This window comes from Mirounga leonina, unplaced genomic scaffold (genome assembly GCF_011800145.1).
Source record: "Mirounga leonina isolate KUSES-001 unplaced genomic scaffold, KU_Mleo_1.0 Mir_151, whole genome shotgun sequence".
NCBI classification, from domain to species: Eukaryota; Metazoa; Chordata; class Mammalia; order Carnivora; family Phocidae; genus Mirounga; species Mirounga leonina.
The window spans coordinates 43344397-43366510 of NW_023270377.1; the positions used below are offsets into that span (position 1 = coordinate 43344397).

A 22114-nucleotide genomic window follows, 5' to 3' on the forward strand; every position below is an offset into this window, starting at 1 on the left:
TGATGAAATTTTCCCTGCTTTCATGGAACTTACAGTCCAGTGGCTGGGGGTCCACGTGACTTTTGCTCTGTCACAATGCTAATACATAACGCATCTCTTTAACGGCCTCACTTAAAAACGACACTCATATCACTTAACATAGTTTTCTTACATGCTGGGGTCTATTTTCACTCTTTTTTTTTTTTTTCTATGTCGCTCCTCGACTTTTTTGTTTTCTAACATGCTATTTTAAATTAGCAGTCCTTAAAATGTTTTCATATCCATGAATGCCAGTCCCCTCTTGTTTCCCTACTTTATCAAAATTTACCTACTTACTCTGAAATATTTCTTATGTTTAAAAATTGGTTGCTATTTTAGGTGGAAATTATATTGCATTTATGGACTAAAGAGAATGGCATTTATACAGCATTGAGTCTTCCCCGTTCATGAGTAGGATGTGTTTTTCCATTTATTATGAGTTTCAATACTTTCTTCATTTGGAGCAGTAGTTCTTTATCCTAGTATTTTACAATCACTTGGATGGAAAAAAAATACAGATGTCTAGGCCCTACACCAAAGGTTTAATTGGTTTGGCGTGGAACACAGGTGGTGCGTATTTGTTAAGAGCTTAGCCCTGGTCAGGGCTGACAACTACTTTGATAGAGCCCACATACCTCTAGCTGAGTTCTCCTTTGGTGTTTGTATTTGGTTTGGTTTAGTTCTGGCTGTTATTCTGAAGGACATCTTTTTTTTGTTCATTATATTTTCTAGTTGATTACTTTTGGCATAGAGAAAATCTGTGATTTCAGAGTGTGTTTTGTAACATGCCACCTTACTAAATTTGATTCATATACTTCTTTTCAGTTGATTCTTTAGATTCTTTTTTTTTCTTTTTAGAGAGAGAGAGAGAGAGAGAACGAGTGGAGTGAGGGGCAGAGGGAGAGAGAGAATCTTAAGCGGGCTCCATGCCCAGTGTGGGGTCCAATGCAGGGCTCAATCTCATGACCCTGAGATCATCACCTGAGCTGAAATCAAGAGTTGGAGTCTTAACCGACTGAGCCACCCAAGTGCCCTGCTTCTTTAGATTTTTTTACAGGCATTAAATTACACCACCTGCAAAAATGAAAATTTGTCTTCTATTGTCCTATATTTTTGGCTCTTTTTTTCTTCCCTATATTTATGCCTCTTATTCTACAATCTTGTCTTTGCTAATAATTCCATAAAAATAACAAGTAATATTTATGATTGAGGGTATCTTTAATATATTTCTGATTTTAATGAGGATATGTATAGTGTTTTATCATTAAACATAATGCTGGTTTATCACTTCAACAAAATATCCATCTACTCATATTTTACTGAAGGTTTTTAATAAAGAATGGTCCTAGTTAAAGGACTTCTATTTAAATTCTGTCATGTTTTATAGGAATCTATTAAGGAATCTATTAAGGAAATCTATTAAGAAAACCGTGTTTTTCCTCTCCTTTTGCCAATTAATATGTTGAAAGATATTAATAGATTTCAGCTATTGAACCATGTTTGCACTGCTGGAATGACTGGGCTTGGCCCCAGTATATTGTGTCAATATTCTTTTCTTGCTTTCCTTGCCAGGTGTCAGCATCAGTATTATGGTAGCTTAGAAATTTTTGTAAGCTTTCTGTATTGATTTATTTTCACTCTTTAATTTATTAAAATTCCAGAACAGTGGCTTTCAGAGTGTTTTGATTGTGATTCACAATAAGAAATGTAGCTTTCAAAGGAGACCTGGTATAAATATATACATTGAACCAAGAGTTTCACAGAATAATACTTGCCCTTTACTATGAGAATATACTCATATTTCAGTAAAAAATGCTCACCTCAAAACATTATTTTGAAAAATACTATCTGTCCTTTGAAGATTTGGAAAGATCCTCTATAAACTGGCACTTTTCAGAGACTAGTTTTCTGGTGATTATTCCATTTTCTTCCTTTGTTATGTTTTCTCTAGAAAAATCTTTATCATCTCAATTTCACACAGGTCTTTACATTTATTTGAATAATACTTTTGCAATATACTCTTTTAATTCTTTAATTCTCTCACTGTGACTGTAATCTTTTTTTAAATTTTAAAATATTCATGCCTTATTTATATTGATTAGCTTAGCTAGTGTATTATTATTATTTTTTCTCCTTAAGGAAACAGGCCATAGTATTAATTCTACTGCTTTGCTATTTCTGACTCAATTTCTGATTTACCTTTTTATTTTTCTTCTGCTTTTTTAAGGTTTAATTTATAATCTTTTTTGTAGTTCATTTTCTAGTTTTTTGAGTTAAATAGTTTGCTATTTTCATGTATTCTAGTTTAGTAATACATGTTTAAAGCTATGAATAACTGCTGAACACACTGTTAGTTCTATCCTATAGGTCTTGGTATATAATGTTTTAATTACTATTTTGTACATAGTGTTTTAATTATTATTTTGTGCAGATTCTGCCATATCAGTTTCACTTCAATTTGTACCAAAGGTTCTTTTAAATAATTTTTGTATTTCCAAGTAGTGGAGATGATGGTCTTTATTTTGGTTATTCATTTTTGCTTAATTACATTATTATCAGAGAACCTGGTCTGGATTATTTTTAATTTCTGCAACTTATTGAGAAATTTTTTTGGGGTGGGTGCCAATATATTTAGTCAGTTGGTAAATGTCTCATGGATTTTTAAAATAAGATTGATTTTCAGTTCACAGGATATTGATTCCATCGACTGCATCGATTCCATCCACCACATTTATTTTGCCAACCTTATTGGCTTTGTTGTTCAGGTATACCCTTACTAACTTTTGACAGCTTGATCCACGATGTGAATTAAAATGGGCTACTACTATTTCAAGTCTGATAATTTTTCCTTGTAATTCTGCAGTTCTTCTTTATGTATTTTTGTTATTATATTATGCAGTGCTTTAAGATTTATGAAAGGAATATCCTTTCTTTAAATCCTTTACCATCATAAAATTTCCATATTTGTCCTGTTTTAAACTTTCTGCCTTAAATTCAGTCTGTCTGTGATTAGTATCATGACCCCAGCTTTCTTTTTGTTAGTATTTACCTGGCATGTTTTTTCCTACTTTTTTCTTTCTAGTTTTTTAGTCATTTTGCTTTAGATCTTCCTCTTGTGTATATTATATACAGCTGATCTTTGAACAACCAGGTTTGAACTGTGCAAGTCCATTTATACAGATTTTTTTTATAAAAGCAGTGCAGTACTATAAATGTATTTTCTCTTTCTTAAGATTTTCTCAACATTTTCTTTTCTCTAGTTTCCTTTATTGAAGGAATACAGTATATAATACATTATTTGTATATAATAACACACAGAATATGTATTAATTAACTGTGTATGTTGTCAGCAAGGCTTCTGGTCAACAGTAGGCTATTAGTAGTTAAGTTTTGGGGGAGTCAAAAGTTATGTGCAGATTTTCAACTACACAGGGGTTGGTGCCTCTAACCCTTGCATTGTTCAAGAGTCAACTATATACGCATCTCTCACTTTACAAAATTTCATTTTATAAATTTTCATTTTTGCAAAGATTTCTAATACAAGTTAACATTAATTATATATATATACATATTGTTAGGTACTGCTGTTATTTTTGTTATTACATTTGATGGTAAGTTTAATATTTAATATTTATTAAGTACTTATTTGTCATCAGGCACTGTTCTTGGCACTTAACATTATTACCTCATTTTGTCCTCACAATGTAACCAATATTTCCATTTTGCAGATTATTAAGGAAATGAAGTTCCCCTAATTTGCCCAAAGTCAGAGAGCTTGTAGAGACTGTTTGGGCAAGAGTATTTATTTATTCATAGGTTTTGGAAAGGGGGTGTTTTATAATCATCTTTCTAGTCTCCTATTTGTCCACTACCTCCAAGCCTGTCTCCCATGTGCATAAATCATTCGGCTACACCCAAGAAACCTGGTTTGTCCTACAGTCCATACTCCATTCCATGATTTCACACTTGCTGAGGTGCTGTTTTATAACTATTACCCAGTGGGATCAGGCAATGTTTTGTATAAATATACTCAGTGCCTACCCACAACCAAACACTGGGTGTTCCATAAATATTTGATGAAATGAAATTCTTTTTTAAAAATTTATTTTCTTTTTTTTTATTAACATATAATGTATTATTTGTTTCAGGGGTACAGGTCTGTGATTCATCAGTCTTACACAACTCACAGTGCTCACTATAGCACATACCCTCCCCAGTGTCCATTACCCAGCCACCCCAGGAATGAAATTCTAAGTAGAGTCTTTACCACACTTTTTCAAGTATTTAAATAAAGTTCACCTCTTCTCTCATCAGATTTCTCCTCTGAGTTTCAGTGTAGATGAAAAATATTAGATTTCTTCATATTTAAAACTAAGGTAGAAAATTTGAATTACAGTGGATTTAAATTCAATGTGTCATGTAAAAATGTCCAATATTTAACACAGATTTTGAGCCTCAATAATAGTAAAGCATTTGCTTTACTTATAGATTTTATTTAATACATTTCTGTATGTTCAAAAAAGAGAGAGGATATATAAAACTGAATTCAAGGTTTAAGTCCTTAGACCTTAGAAAAATTGGTAGTCCAAGTGATGTAGTTCTTAAGAGTTCCCAGCAGGGGCCAGAATGTTCATGTTAAATCTAATTAAATGAAAATGTTTTTCCTATAATTAAAGGAGGTAACTAATTTTTAAGCCAAAAAAAAAAAAAATCAGCTAGAACTCTCAATGGTTGAAATTATTAAAAACTACTGACTTATTAGTTTGAAATTTCAAGAAGGAAGTATATAATTCAAAATACTGAAAATGAGTTTAACAGAAATAGTGACATCCTATAACAAAAGGTTGACTCCCAGTATCTGAGCAAATGAGCATTCAAAGTATGTTTAGTTAGTAGACACTAAAACTCCTATACTAATTGCCAAATGCAGGTCACTGGGTCTTTCAGTTGCCAAGCCAGACTATGGACTGGTTCCAAGCACAAAGGGCACCACTGTGGCATTGACCCAGGAAATTGAGCACTGACCTTATTTGTTAATTTTAGAACATTAAAAAAAATCTTAACTCAATATAAAAGAAGTACTTGGTGCTTCAAAAGTAGTTCAATGCAAATTGCCTTTGTAAATCAAATAAGCTTTTTAAAATTTAATTCTACTTTAAGTCATGCAACCTTTCTCTGGGCCTCAGTTTCTCCATCTGTTCATAAATAGATTAGACATAATAATTTAAAATTTTTATGTTTCTAAAATTCAGAGTTTTATCCTTAGGCAAAAAGCATCATTTTTTTTTTCTTATTTCCAATTCCTGGCATAGTACCTATCATAAACCAGGTGCTAATAAGTGTTTAATGAACAAATAAATGACCAAATGAGGGCACCTGGGTGGCTCAGTCATTAAGCAGTGCCTTCGGCTCTGATAATGATCCCGGGGTCCTGGGATCGAGCCCCACATCGGGCTCCCTGCTCAGCGGGAAGCCTGCTTCTCCCTCTCCCACTCCCCCTGCTTGTGTTCCTGCTCTTGCTGTGTCTCTGTCAAATAAATAAATAAAATCTTTTAAAAAAAATGACCAAATGAATACATCTGTTTGAAGAGTTCTTTCTAGGAATTTACAAAAGAATTTGGAAACAGAATGCTTCTGAAAGCCAATACTCCATGAATTATGAAAAACAATGCTTTAGGCAATTCCAAAAAAAATTAAAAAACATTTTCTGAATACTCTTGGAAGGAACTGAATTTTTCTAAGGCTATCACTACTTCCAAGACACTGATTGAGTAATAAGGGAGCTAAATTTTTTTTAAAGTGCTTTAAGACTTTACATTTTAAAATCTAAATCTAAAAAACTTAAAGAATTTATTTTTTTATTTCCAGAAACATACTCTTTATCAAATTTATTATGGTCTCCAAAGGTCCCCCAAAACAAAACCCTAAATATTTCAAGATTTTCTCTCAGGAAGTGGTCGTTTACTAGAAAGCTTAACTCAATAATAAGGGTAAGGATTTTAAAACTAAAGATATGTTTTTACCAGCTTATATTGTCATCGGCTCTGGAAACCATGTGCTTGTTCTAAAGTAAACCAAAACATTGTGAAGGAAAGCAGTTATCAAAAATAATGAAAATTAACTTTTTATACTTACTATATTTCTCATTTGTAAATTTTAAAAATTTGACTTCATTAAATTTTGCAGGCAGAAGTTTGTGCCTTCTTAATCCAGGGAGGTGGATGTGTGGAAGTGGGAGGCTGAACATGAGAGTGTGGGTTGTAGCAAACTGGAGAGCCCCACTGAAGACTGGTGTAACTTTCATCAGGGGGTCTGAAACATTCCTACATGCGGTCTCACTGCATGTGCATTCAACATAAACAAAAAGAAACTCTAGCTCCAGTAAAAAGGGATAAATACGTGACTCACAGACTTTTTCCAAACTAAGCCACTGTCTTCAGGCAAAGAACTTAAGCAGCTATGCTTATTTGCTGTTGATAAAATAAGGTAGTTATTTGAGCCAGGTTCTCAAGCCTGAATAATGTAAAGATACCTTTCAAAGAAAAAACAATTTTTTGAAAACTCCCATGAATAAAAGTTAACCCTTATCATATTAGATGGCACTTGAAGCCAACTTGATTATAGTAAAAAAACAAAACTCAGCTGTATATACTGTATTTGCAGAACATAGAAAATGAAGACATTGAGATAGTACTCAGATATAAGGTGGTTATCTGGATGACCTAGAATACCACAGAGAACTGAGTTTTATGCAATTATTTATGGAATTCGCAGATGCCCCTGGGAGCTAAGGAACTTAATTTAAGAGAACATTCTGGGAAATAGGTTGACTTCTGGCCCACCGTGGCTGTCTTACTCAAAGAGCTATGCCTTACTAGGTAAACTGAGGTGATAAACTCTATCCTAGTTTTGGGGGAAAATTCCTTCCTGCTCAGATGAGAAGAAAGGAGGTAGAGAAGTATCACTGGGAAACTTAGTCCTTTACAGAAAAGAATGCAAAGGAGAAGGTGAAGACTATGGCGCATGTAATCAGTTCACAGCTCTCCCCACTAGGTCAAGGCAAAAAAGATTGTTCTACCTTTGCCTTGCTTACACACACACACACACACACACACTGCTCTTTTGAGATTTCTTTTCTCTTCTCTGACTACCTTTGATGCTCCTGAAAATCAATTTGACCTAAATATGACCTGTGTTGGGTAAGGGTCCCGGTCTTAAGGTCTTCTTCTTCTTCTTCTCCTTCTTCTTCTTCTTCTTTTTTTTCCGGTAGGCTCCACGCCCAGCCCAACATGGAGCTTGAATTCACAACCCTGAGATCAACACCTGAGCTGAGATCAGGAGTCAGACCCTTAACCAACTGAGCCACCCAGGAGCCCCTGTTCCTAAGGTTTTAAATAGTGGTGTCAGAGCCAGCATGGCCACTCCCTAGCAAGGTCCTCGTTAAAGTGTCTATGGGTAGTCATAATCATCAAATGCAAAAGCTCCACTGGAATGTTCAAAATGCTCATTGCTCTACCAGAGAACCACTAGACGTGGCAAAGACACAGGGACCTGTAACACCAGTCTCCCCTACCAGTTTGTATAAGAGGGATCCCAGGAGAAAAGCTACAAACCATAGTCAGAGCAAACTAAAATCACAACCAGAGTCACTTAGAAAGACTACACATAACCAATTATACCTTTTGGAAAATTATGAAGTTGAAGTTTTTTGTATTTAAGGAGATGTTCATTCATTTATTACTTTAATTATTAAGGCAATACCTTTTTTCCAATCTAATTATATGCTGGATGTTGGACCAAGAGCTAAAGACACAAAAATGAACAAAATAATTCCGTTCCTTTAAAGAGCTCATAGTCTGTTTGGGGGATGGAGGAATAGAGGCAGAAAGACAAGTAAGGGGGGAAAAGCAAGCAACTGAGAATTGTAATAATAGATGTGGGCACAGCCTATACAATGTTAGCACTAAGACTTTGAGTCAAGCGTCTTTTGTCAATGGAAAAATAAGGAAGCTAAATTACAACTATTTTTGATTCTCTGTATTTCAAATCTGTATAAAATAAACTGGAGTTCCTACTTTGGAAAGGAAAGGAGAAATCGCATTTTGAAGTTTTTTTCTTTTTTTTTTTTTTTAAAGATTTATTTATTCACTTGAGAGAGAGAAAGAGTGGGGGAGAGGCAGATGAAGAGGGCGAGAGAGACTCCTCAAGCAGACTCCTCGCTGAGTGTGGAGCACCATGCAGGGCACAATCCCAGAACTCCAAGATTATGACCCAAGCCAGCCGAAATCAAGAGCCACTCAGGCACCCCACATTTTGAAGTTTTTCTGAGTTAATTCTACCTCTAAAGGACAGTAGAATGCAGAAACTTTATTACCTGGGACATTATGATGAAGCATTGCCATAATATGGATATTATCATCTCAAGACTGACCTGAAGACCATCTACAAAACATCCTTCAAGACCACAGATTTCAGCCTATACCCTAGAACTGACAAATGGGAACATGTCCTCTTGATATCCTCAAGTTGGTAGTTGGTGATTATAATAGAGTAATATTTATATTTCTGCTCTTGGCTATAATTATGTGTCAAAAAATAAATACACAATGTTTAAAAATTACCGTATTTGATTTCTCATTCAGAGCACAGATACAGGTATTAGGAGGAAGGGACTTCAAGTTATAGGGAAAAAATATTCAGTTGAAGTAGTATAAACATTATTACTTGGGGCATGGTTCTGAAAGTGTGGTCTGGGACGTCCTGGAGTGGAGACCCTTTCAGAGAGTCTGTGAAGTAAAAACTATTTTCATAACAATGCTAAGATGTTTTTTGCTATTCTCGTTTTTTCTTTTGTGCACAGCGGGGTTTTCCAGAGGCTCCACAATGTGTGACAACATCATCACTCTCAGCAAATACAATATATGCTTGTGTATACCTATATTCTAAAATTTCTCATTTTAAATTTGTAATGTGTTAAATATTGATAAATATGACCAATACAAACAAAAGCTTTTGAGAATCCTATATAATATTTAAGAGTATAAAAGAGTCTTGAGAACAAAAAAATTTGAGAATTACTGCATTGGGGATAAATCTCCACTGAAAGGGCACAACTAATCAAATCTCATAGTTTACATAAAGAAACAAAACTATAGGTTTCATGAAGACAGTAACAATCTCAGTCTGGAGCATCGTTGTCTCCTCAGACTCTAGCACAGTATCAGGCACATGTAGGCATTAGAATATTTCATAAAATAATAAATGAATTAATACATACATATATACATATGTACATACATAGATTCATAAATGAAGGCTTTGCTAATCGACTTATTCAAGGTCACACAAAACTCAGCAGCAATGCCAGATTTCAGGTCTCCTATCTTCTATTCCTATACTGTTGGTCCCTAGCTCAAGAATACTTTTGTTTCTGTTAATTTTTGTTCCAATCTATTGAAAGCATGAGTAATCGGATATCAAAGCGGGACAACTACCTTCTCATGCTGCTGTGTGAGTTGAGCACTTATACGGTCTTTTTCTGGGCTTAAGCAAAATTAGCATGGAGTGACACCAAAGGGCTGTCATTATAAGGAAATGACAAGAACGATCACATAAAATATCTTTCTGGTTTCTTCCCCCACAATAGAGTTGAATTTTTCATGATCCATTCTAATTCCTAGTCTCCTCCTCCCTTCTGTGGCCACATCATGAAACTCTGGCAAGCCTTTATATTAATGTACTCAGTAGTTCCCAGACTGTAAAGAGTAAAACCATAAACATTTTTGGGGAAATATGCTTTGTATTCTCAAAGTTGTTTTGCAACACCCCCTGGTATTTGTAACAGAGATGAGAGAAGTTTGCTTGCGATCTTACTCATGGTCACAGAGATGTAAGGCCCACCCAGTACAAAGAAGAACAGCAGAAAGAAAAATACAAGTCTTGTAAAGTACTGCATTAACCACCTAAATTCGGACTCCTGTGAGAAACTGTTTTTAAAGATGGCCAACGTAACAAAAAGCCAACAAACTGGCGGACCAAGTTCTCCCAGTCAGCCAAAAGGAATTCTTCTCTACTCACTCATCCTAATTACACACTGTCCTGTCTCCTTCATGAAAGTGGCCAAAGCCAGGCCATCGGCAGTCAGAACACAGTGAAGGTTCCTACAGCTGGTGAACCTTCCTGCTCTGGGGCCTTGGGGAGGTTGCAATCACTGCCACTGGAGAAGCAATATATGTTCTCAAAATTTCTTCAGTACCTCTTAACTCACTCAATATTGATTTCTAGAGAGGTTGGTTAGATATAGTTGGTTCTCATTCACAGCAGTTATGTTCTATAAAGCCACGGCCAGCACTGAACCATTGCTCCTAGAGGAAATACAAGGTTACATTCCTGTGAGCCTCTGGTCACAACATTGTTACCAATCAATCAATATATAACCTTATCTGTTTAAAAATATCTTATCTAATATATATTGTGGATTCATTGACATTGAACTCGCAGCCAACAGACTAACTCAAGCCTGAGTAGAGCTCATCTAACACATATATTTTTCCATAAGGAAATTTTTTTCTAAGACATTGCAACTTTCTTAAAAAAAAAAAAAAAACTCTAAAAAAAACCCCTAGTAAAATATATATAACATAAAATCGACCATTGAACCATTTTTAAGTGTATAGTTCAGTGGCATTAAGTACATGTACATTTTGTGCAGCCATCATCAACATCTATATCCAGAACATTTTTATCTTCCCAAATTGAAACTCTGTACCTATCAAATAGTAGCTCCCCCCCAACCGCTCCTCGAAGTCCCTGGCAACCATCATTCTACTTTCCATCACAGCCTTCTTGTACTTAGGAGCAAAGCACTTTAGCACTATGCACTGGGGACCAATTTAAACAGAATTGGCCAAGAAAAGCCCACCGACCAAAAATGCAAAAAAAACATGGTACTAAGTAGATTGTAAAAAGGGTACTTATTTACAGTATGAGAGCTGAAACAAGGCAGAGCTTTGCCTTGTCTGACCTCAGTTGGGAACCTGTATGTTGGAAGATTCATATTTTTTACCATTCTGCCCATGTGCATGAGTGACCACAAAATCATCCTGCATATTGATTTTGGGGGTTAAAAATAAATTTTAGCAAGTAGGCAAATTTGCAAATATGGAACCCATGAATGATGAGCATTGGCTATATGTGGAAATGATAACCTTTGTTTACTTTTTTTAAAAGATTTTATTTATTTATTTGAGAGAGAGAGAGAATGAGAGACAGATAGCAAGAGAGGGAAGAGGGTCAGAGGGAGAAGCAGACCCCCCGCCGAGCAGGGAGCCCGATGTGGGACTCGATCCCGGGACTCCAGGATCATGACCTGAGCCGAAGGCAGTCGCTTAACCAACTGAGCCACCCAGGCGCCCACCTTTGTTTACTTTATTCTCGGTAGTAGGAATAAAGAGCTGAAATATGCCAGTAATAGGGCTACCTTATGAAATTTTAGTCTCTGTGAATTGGTAACTGGCAGCTACAACCTAAAGCAGTTCTAGTTCATGGGGAGGATATATTTAAGCATGATCTCACACCTCTCTGCAGGAAACAAAGACTGAGCACTCAAGTAACACTTATCAATCACTTACTATATGACAGGCACTATATTCAGCAATTTACATGCATTATTAAATTACATCCCCCCAAAGCTCTATGAGGAATCTGAAGGTCAGAGAAGTTAAGGACCTCATCCATTATCAGTAGTTAGAAATGGCAACACTGAGACTTGAACTCAGGTCCACCTGATTCCAGAGCCCGAGTTCCCAACTGCTATGCAAATCTAATCAAGTTAAAAAAAAAAAAAAGTTTGACTTACTCAGAAGTGTATAGGAGCATATGTTACAATGTTTATAACATTGCCAGGATTTATACATAGAAAAATAAATTTACCAAATAAAACTTTATAAGCCTGATCTAATATTTTTCCACAATAAAGAGTATCTGAAATCCTTCAGGGCATCTGGTTTGTGTCTGGTTTTCCTTAATCTTTAATGATGGGCAAATCTAATGCATTATGTAAGGCCATTTTTTCTCAAGAGATGTAGATACCTCTTAAGAATTTGATGAAAATGCATTAACTTTTCAGGCTACTGAGTTGCATTTTAGTGCACTGAGGCAGTAAATTAGTGTACAATGTGCAAAAGTGGTAGTGACCTAAAAAATAAATATTTGATATGAGCCACTGCATTCTCTTGGGGGGGGGCGTGCAGCAGAATAATGGATTAACTCTCCTGGGAGTCCTTAGCTTCCCAAAAAGGAGTAGGAAGAAGAAATCTCCTGTGGCCTGGAAACAGCTTGTTTCTCACTGGTTATGTTTGCTTAGCTCTTTAACTGTTCAACTGATTAGATCTCCTGGCTCCCAAAGCTAAGGTTGAGAGTTTGATCCCTACACAGGCCCCTTAAATTTGGAGAACAAAAAGCTCCATTCTCTGCTCCCAGACCTCACCCCAAATCCCTGCCAGGTGTCTGCCTGCTGGTCAAAATGAGAAACTGGCAAAGGGGTGCAAACCAATTTTAGTATTGGGGGACAAAAAATGGACACCCCTTTATAATGGTGATCTTTTACTCGTATGTGCACACAGTATTTTGACATAATTTATGGAGAATAGATACTATGCTTTTTACTTTTATCAATGGAAATCTGAGGCAAACTGTAGTAAGTGCTGCATTGCCAGTCATAAAACCCATTATCTCCTTGTTCTAAGTTCAGAGATTTTTCTACAGCTGACATTATCCTCTTGGTAATAAACAATGAAGAAACAGAGCTTCTGAGTAATATTAATCTGCAACTTTAGAATAGGAAATAACAATAATAATCGGCCAAAAAGTGAGCACAATTTTTATATTAGTAAAAAACATTAAATTATTTCAAAATAATTCCACGTGTAATATAACATTATAATAAGTTGATTTTTAACATGACCTAAGAATTTAATCAGGAAAACAAGTTTCTCAAATTATAGCTGAAAATCTTTTACTAGTAGCACAATCTTACCTTTTCTTTTAATTCAGGTCTTCCTTATTTAAATTCATATTTCCCTAATTACACAGCACTAAACATAATTTAATAAAATAAATAAAATTCTTTTTACTTCAAATGCCTGCCTAAATAATAGATAATCATTTTAACTTTTGAGGAAGCAATATTTCAACTTTTTAAGTATGAAGTGTAAAACTAAGATTTACTTATTTAAATTACAACTTGAGTTTCACATATAAAGATTAATAAGATTTAAGTGTACTTTCTATTATTGTTAACATAGACTTTAATTCTTCAAATGTCACATATATCTTTCATTATTTGTAGATTTATTTTTTTTATGAAGTAGTCGAATGAATCAGCTCACCCTTGACTGTAACAAAATACTGTTTGGTGACTTGTGACAGACAGGGTTTTAACCTCTGACAGCGAGATTCATTGTGGAGCAAGAGCCAATCATAGATCCTGACGACACTTGTCTCATCAAAGTTGGAATATAAAAAGCCACTTGGAATACAGTATAAAAGATTCACTGGTGTGGCAAGTTGTCTCTCAGACTGTACAGGCATTAAAATTTTGCTTGGCATTACTCAAAAGCAAAACAAAAGTAAAAGGAAGAAATAAGAACAAGAAAAAAGATTGTACTGATTTTAAAATCATGCAGAAACTGCAAATCTATGTTTATATTTACCTGTTTATGCTGATTGTTGCTGGTCCAGTGGATCTAAATGAGAACCGTGAGCAAAAAGAAAATGTGGAAAAAGAGGGGCTGTGTAATGCATGTACTTGGAGACAAAACACTAAATCTTCGAGAATAGAAGCCATAAAAATTCAAATCCTCAGTAAGCTTCGTCTGGAAACAGCTCCTAACATCAGCAAAGATGCTATAAGACAACTTTTGCCCAAAGCTCCTCCACTCCGGGAACTGATTGATCAGTACGATGTCCAGAGGGATGACAGCAGTGATGGCTCTTTGGAAGATGATGATTACCACGCTACGACCGAAACGATCATTACCATGCCCACCGAGTGTGAGTAGCCCTCTTAGTGTATTTCAGCAATTCCGCTGACTGTGGTTTTAGTGTTCATGAGAAACAGATCTATTTTCAGGCTCTTTTAACAAGCTGTTGGCTTGTATGTAAGTAGGAAGGAAGAGTTTCTTTTTTTCAAGATTTCATGAGAAATATACTAATGAGACTGAAATCTGCTGCGTTATTTGTTTTGTTGGAGAGCTAAAAAGCCAAAAGGAAATAAAAAGTAAATGCTTGCATGGCACTCATGTTTAGTTTAATCTGACAAATATAACATGCTTATGATTTCACAGCTGAGTACCACCAAGGCAATCATTGGGAGATACTGCAAGCAACGTTAAAACCTTACATGAATTTTCATAATTGCATTTAGTTGCCTGAAATGTGCATTTGTAATAACAAGGTTTTTTCCCCTCTAATAATAGAGAAAGGTCTTCCTTTGAGCATTTGCAAAATGCCTAGAATGACTTCCGTTATTCAAAACTATTTCTCACAGTGTTTTTATATTCTTCACAAATTATAATATTTAATCTTGAAAGCTATGACACTGGAGAATATAAAAAAATGTTTTAAAAAATTTAATATATTAGGAAGACCAATGATGACGTAAACATAGCATAATGATAACCATGAGCTAATTATCAGGAAATGCCTGGGAAATAAACATTTTAATTAAATAGGTTATGGCTCACAGAGTCCCACTTATACCTTGACCATGGCACAATTGTTGAGAGTCCCCGGTGTGCCTATTTCCAGGCAGGCACATTGCTTAATAACCCTCTAAAATATTGTTTTAGTCTCATAAGAGGGAGGAAGCTATTACCTATAGTATCTACCTTGCTTCTGAAAGATAATAGATTTCATACCATTCCTGTTGCAGTCACTTCAAAACTATACTCAAGGAAAGGCAGAAAGGCACCTTAACAGAGAAGGCAAGACAAGAAAGATTTCATACTCTATGTCTGGTCTTGCTTTAAACAGTGCTTTTTACACTGTAAACAGGACTTGGAACAGTTTCAAATATTGTTTTCCTTATTAGGTAATCACATTATAATGCAACAAATAATTTTCCTTTAAGACTCTACTATCAAACAGTCCTGGAGGAGATTTCCCTTATTTGTAAACAATCTTGGAAAAACAAAAGGAAAGAAACTGCTAGTGCTTCTGCTTACAATAACAACCTGTCTCTAAAGACAGTATTTTCTAACTTTTGAGATAGCTGGAATGTAACATTCACATTTTTGTGCTAATTACCTGATTTGTTTTGTTCCTTTAGGGTTATTCCAGAGCCAAAACATAACAGATGTGCTATATTTTCTAATTCCCCAGGCTCAGTTAGTTGCTCAGTGTGTCTTGTCCCCAGGTAATTCAGGCTTGGGGGAAGGGTTCCTTCTTCCAGACTGATTGGTACAGCTGCTCCGTAAGTGTAACTACTCAGATTCCCAAAGAATTCTAAGTGGATGTTCCTCCACGGTGTCTCTTGTTCTCTCTAATCATCATCATTTTAAAATTTCATCCACTGTTCATTCTTTCATAGAATTCTCCTTAGTCCACGGTTCTCTGGAGAGGGAGTAGATTCCTCATAAATAGCTGAAAAAATATATATCTAAAAAATTCTGAAAAGCTGGAGTAATTATTTTCTTTGATATTTTTCTGAATTATGAATGAAATTCTGCATGGCTTTTCACTTTAAAATATGCACTTACTATTCCAGTGGAAAAAAAATGCTTACCAATTAATATAAAGGGACTTGTTCATTTTTTATGAGAAATAATTTCAATAACTATTTTTCTTTTCTTATTCATTTATAGCTGATCTTCTCACGCAAGTGGAAGGAAACCCCAAATGTTGCTTCTTTAAATTTAGCTCTAAAATACAATATAATAAAGTAGTAAAGGCCCAACTGTGGATATATCTGAGACCCGTCAAGACTCCTACAACAGTGTTTGTGCAAATCCTGAGACTCATCAAACCCATGAAAGACGGTACAAGGTATACTGGAATCCGATCTCTGAAACTTGACATGAACCCAGGCACTGGTATTTGGCAGAGCATTGATGTGAAGACAGTGTTGCAAAATTGGCTCAAACAGCCTGAATCCAACTTAGGCATTGAAATCAAAGCTTTAGATGAGAATGGTCATGATCTTGCTGTAACCTTCCCAGGACCAGGAGAAGATGGGCTGGTAAGTGATAACTGAAAATAACATCTAACAACAAACATTGTTACGTTTTAATTCATCATGTGAATGAATAATAGTGGAAAAAATCACTACTCATTTCCTATGCTTATAAGCCAGACAGGGCTACCATATCCCTATGGTAGCCCTGTACCCAATAAAAGTAGGTGCCTAATTTCATATCCTATGAAACACGCTCTTGATACTTTTATTTTGCATGAAGATTAAAAAAACAGTTATGCCATAGTCCTTAACTTCTGAGGGAGTTCTTTTGAATTGGAAATGAAATATAAAGTTCTTTTCATTGATATGCTACATGATTACATGAATAAAAACATGAAATCTTCATAGTGGATTCTACTACATATCCAACAAATTAAAACATTTTTTTCCTCAGAAGAATGCCAAGTGTGTTGAAATTTTTTGGATTAAATAAGCAGAAAAAACAAACTTGAAAAAGTATAATGAAAATAAAATGCTTTTATTTATAGCAGTTAACTAAGTATGATATGTTTAGGCTTACATCTTATTAAATATACAATACTTAAGGTCCATCATGATAAATATGTTTATTATTTTGCAGACTGTTTATGCACTAATGTATATGTAGATTACTTTGTGAATTACCCCTAATAAAATTAAAATTTCCAGCTTAGTTAACCTTTGTCACCTAGCTTATTTCTAAGCTGCCTTACCATTTTTGTGCAAGAGTTTACTTAGGTAATGCCAACTAATTTAATATCAGGCCAAGAAGATGACAATACTTTACATATTATAAAAATCTATAAAAACCATTTTAAATCCTAGTATAAATTTAGAGTTACTCTTCTGGCTTACCTGTGCTTTCCCAAACTTACTTAATATGACCATACATTTTGCTTCCATCTATTGACATAATTTAGAACAAAAGATTATACTTGCAAACAATAAATGTTATCCTTTTAGTTCTTAAAGGGTCTTGGTTATAAAGAGTCTATAATCAGTAAGTCAGTCTACTTTGAATAAAAACATATTCTTTAGAAGATTACATAATTTTCCAAATGATTAATTTTTCTTTGAATATGCTACATAAAATGTGATTGACTCACAAAATGATGCTATTTTTTAATAATATTAAATAACAATAATTACCAGGTCTATTTTGATTTTGATATAGGATAAAAACTATTATTATTTAAGAAAGTATTCTTTTTTTACAGATAGCATTTTAGTGATCAAAGTTGGTAATGTGACAACTTTTAGGTATTATTAAACAGATTATTATTAAACAAATTAAACATAATTATTAATGACACATTCCTCAGATTTTTCCATATAAAAGGAAAAGTCTCAAATGTATTAAAAGACTGGGGCAAGGGAGGAACTAGCAAATTATTGTTTAAATATATGAACAGAAACATTTTTCAGTGAAAGACTAAAATGAAATAATATTGTATCTTCTGATTCTGTTCCTTGCTCTCTTAAGAGTTTTTCTTTCCAACTCAATATGCATACCACTACTTCCATTACCCTACCTTTCTTTTTCCTATTACAATCCATATAGTGTTGGGAGGTAACTATTTGCTCTGGTTTTAATAGCCAATTTTCCCCAAGTATAGATCTAGGGAACAGAGGATGGATGAGTATACCTATTCCTCCAGGAGTCATCAGACATGTTTAGCCAACATATTTCATCAGGAAGAGAGAGAACTAACCTCTTCCTTCCTCCATCCTGTCTTCCCTCCTCTTCCCCTCTCCTCACTCCATCCCTTTATTCCCATAAATATTGTCAGAGCATCTATTACATGCCAGGAAGCTGGGGAAAACAGAAATTAAGAAGACATAGGTCTGACCACAGGGAATTAGAATTGCTGCTATATTCTTATGAGCCATAAGGGAAGAATCAAGCCTAGTGCAAATTAAAATTCCTTAATGCTGTGTCTTTAAAAAATAAATGTGGCATAAGCAAAATGATTAGTTTCTTCAATAATGACTTCTTGAGGTAGGAAAGTGTTCCGGGACCTCTTCATATTATTGATTGTTCTTTTCCTTTTCACACAGAATCCATTTTTAGAAGTCAAGGTGACAGACACACCAAAAAGATCCAGAAGAGATTTTGGGCTTGATTGTGATGAGCACTCAACAGAATCTCGGTGCTGTCGTTACCCTCTAACTGTGGACTTTGAAGCTTTTGGATGGGATTGGATTATTGCACCCAAAAGATATAAGGCCAATTACTGCTCTGGAGAGTGTGAATTTGTGTTTTTACAAAAGTATCCTCATACTCATCTTGTACACCAAGCAAACCCAAGAGGTTCAGCAGGCCCCTGCTGTACTCCCACAAAGATGTCTCCAATTAATATGCTGTATTTTAATGGCAAAGAACAAATAATATATGGGAAAATTCCAGCCATGGTAGTAGATCGCTGTGGGTGCTCATGAGATTTATATTTGGTTCATAACTTCCTAAAACATGGAAGGCCTTCCCCTCAACAATTTTGAAACTGTGAAATTATATACCACAGGCTATAAGCCTAGAGTATGCTACAGTCACTTAAGCATAAGCTCAGTATATGGACTAAAAGAGATAAGATATGCAATGGTTGCCATTTAACCATCAAAATAAATCATACAATAAAAAGTCTTACTGATTTCCAGAGTTTTTGAACAAGGAGATCAAATTACATTTATGTTCATATATATTACAACATATCCAGGTAAATGAAAGCAATTCTCCTTGTGTTCTGGTGAATTAAAGGAGTATGCTTTAAAGCCTATTTCTTTACAGTATCATTTAATATCTACAGAAATATCTATATGTAGTATTGGTGAAATGCAGGATTGTTACATACCATCATTTGAATCATCCTTAAACACTTGAATTTTTATTGTATAATAGCATACTTGGTAAGATGAAATTCCACAAAAATAGGGATGGTACACCATTTGCAAGTCCCCATCCCTATTATGATCTGTACAGTACATTAACAATCCATGCCAATGGTGCTAATACAATACGCTGAATGGCTGATATTACCAGGTTTATCAAATAAAAAAACATTCAGTAAAATAATAAGTTTCTCCTTTCTTAAGGTGCATTTTCATACACCTCCAAATGGGGAATGGATTTTCTTTAATGAAAGAAGAATCATTTTTCTAGAGGTCAGCATTCAATTCTGTAGCATACTTGAAGAAACTGCATTATCTTAAAAGGCAGCCAAAAAGTATTCATTTTTAATCAGGATTTCAAAATTACAGCCTGCCTTTGCAACACTGTAGTTTTTATGATAAAATAATGGAAATGACTGATTCTATCAATATTGTATAAAAAGACTTTGAAACAATTGCATTTATATAATATGTATACAATATTGTTTTGTAAATAAGTGTCTCCTTTTTTATTTACTTTGGTATATTTTTACGATAAACACATTTCAAATTAAGTATTAAGGCACAAAGACATGTCATGTATCACAGAAAAGCAACTGCTTATATTTCAGAGCAAATTAGCAGATTAAATAGTGGTCTTAAAACTCCATATGCTAATGGTTAGATGGTTATATTACAATTATTTTATATTTTTTTACATTATTAACATTCATTTATGGATTCATGATGGCTGTATCATGTGAATGTGAAATTTCAATGGTTTACTGTCATTGCATTCAAATCTCAACGTTCCATTATTTTAATACTTATAAATATTATTAAACATACCAAAATGATTTAACTCTATTATCTGAAATGCAAAATAATAAACTGATGATAGCATAACAGAATTGTTAATTTTATTTTATAATTTGATAATGAATATATTTCTGCATATATTTACTTCTATTTTGTAAATCAGGATTTTGTTAATCAAATTCATTGTACTTATGACTAAGTGAAATTATTTCTTATGCCTAATGTGTAGAAACAATATAAATTATATTAAAGTGTTTTCACCTTTTTTGAAAGACACAACACTTTATGTTATAATGACTAATTCTGGATTTCTGACTTCACTTTACTATAAAAGTATAATGGTTTAGCATAAAAGTTTGGTTTGGGAATTTTAGCTCTGCTACTGGAGTTCTCATGAGTGAAATTCCTGTTAAATTGGTTCTGGTTGAGTTGTTTTAAATATACGAAAGCAAGGACTAGTTATATTTGTTTCATTTCTCTTTATCTTGACCTGAAAACTATTTATATGTTTTCATAGGTTCAATTTCCAAATGCATTGCAGTTGGCAAGGGTATATAGTCCTAGAGTTACAAGTTCTAAAGAAACCACAGGGACACTGGGAAGCTGCATTTTTTTTCTTAGCACTTAATGATACTGGCACATTTATCTGAGCTTTGGAGGCAGGAATTTTCAAATTGAATTGAAAAGCAATTATAAAGTATCTAGAAATCCTTAAGGGTAACATTGTATATAATGTCTATGAAGTGGACTCTCCACTACCCTTTATCAGTTTAGTAACTTAGCTATAAAGGGTCACTAAATCTAATGGAAGAGGTTGTTAAAATTCTATCTAGTATATGGTTTCTAAATAAGTAATTTATAATTAACATAAATGTAATGTTTAACCATCAATAATATTACAGCACTTTACACTCATACAACCTAAGTGTAGTACTTTTTCTAGTTTTAATACTGATACATTTAACATTGACAAGTCTGGAACTGTAAGAGGGTTGTCCCTGTGAGTGAAGGGCCAACTACAGGGATGAGGTGAGGCCACTCTGAATTACACACACCAGAAGCTACTTCTCGGGCCATGAATATACCTGATCCAAAAGTCTGGGTCAATAGGCCCATTAACATACCTTAGGCTCTGGAGGACAAATAACTGGGGACCTTGACCTCTATGGTGTGAGGAAGGAACACCCTCATTTTCTAAGGACCCTGTCACAGGACTCCCTAATCTTTATACTCACCATTCCCATGCAGCCCCAGGATCCCATCACCGACTTCACCATGTAGGAGCCCTCTTTGAAACCCATATGACCATGAAAGAAAGCATCAGGTCCAATCTCTTTTGTGACAGGACTTAGGCATTTCCTTTTCTATTTTACCTAGGTCCCAGAAATGGCATCATCACTCATCACTTTCTTTTAAGCACCCCAAGAATATTCACTTATGATATCATACTAATTCTGAGATTTTCAGAAAACATCATGTAAAGTTCAATGTGGTACATCAGGTTTAATATTCTGACTGTTTTGTAATACTTCCCACAAATCTATACTAGTTAAAAATACATACATAAATATGAAAAGAAAAACTCTCCCAAACTCTACACTTTTTTTTAAAAGATTTTTATTTATTTATTTATTTGTCAGAAAGGGAGAGAGAGAGAGTGAGCACAAGCAGGGGGAGCGGCAGGCAGAGGGAGAAGCAGGCTCCCTACTGAGCAAGGGGCCCAACGTGGGAAGCAATCTCAGGACCCCGGGATCCTAATCTGAGCCAAAGACAGACGCTTAACCAACTGAGCCACCCAGGTGTCCTTACTCTACTCTTTTTGTATTCAATTTGGTTTTTGCACTTTTGCATAGAACCTTATTTTCTTAAAAGAAGAAGGCAGTAATTTGATATTGGTAGTAATTAAATTAGAACTAAATTATTCTAGCCCAAAAATGAGAACAAATTTATTTCACTTTAAACCATGACAGACACATTTTAGGATATCAATGACCCTTTTGGAATCTGTTGAAAACTAAAGACAGTTCACCAGAAGAAATAAAACTCACAATTTGCATATAATTTCAGGGAATTTAGGGCTTTCCTAGAGTGCATTCATAGAACCTAATTTACAAACTCTTGTATTTTCTTCTTAAGACAAAAATTATTTTTTAAGAAATAATACAATATATTTATAAAGACTGCTTCCCAATTAATGAG

At 34.5% G+C, this 22114-nt stretch overlaps 1 protein-coding gene across 1 annotated transcript; it reads left to right on the forward strand.

The window, feature by feature from the left end:
• Positions 1-13548: 13548 nt before the first annotated feature.
• On the forward strand, positions 13549-20312 carry MSTN (myostatin). Its single transcript, XM_035007537.1, has 3 exons — positions 13549-14070; positions 15882-16255; positions 18290-20312. Exons 1-3 carry the CDS (start codon positions 13698-13700, stop codon positions 18668-18670), a joined length of 1128 nt encoding a protein of 375 aa, XP_034863428.1. The 5' UTR covers positions 13549-13697; the 3' UTR covers positions 18671-20312.
• Positions 20313-22114: the final 1802 nt, after the last annotated feature.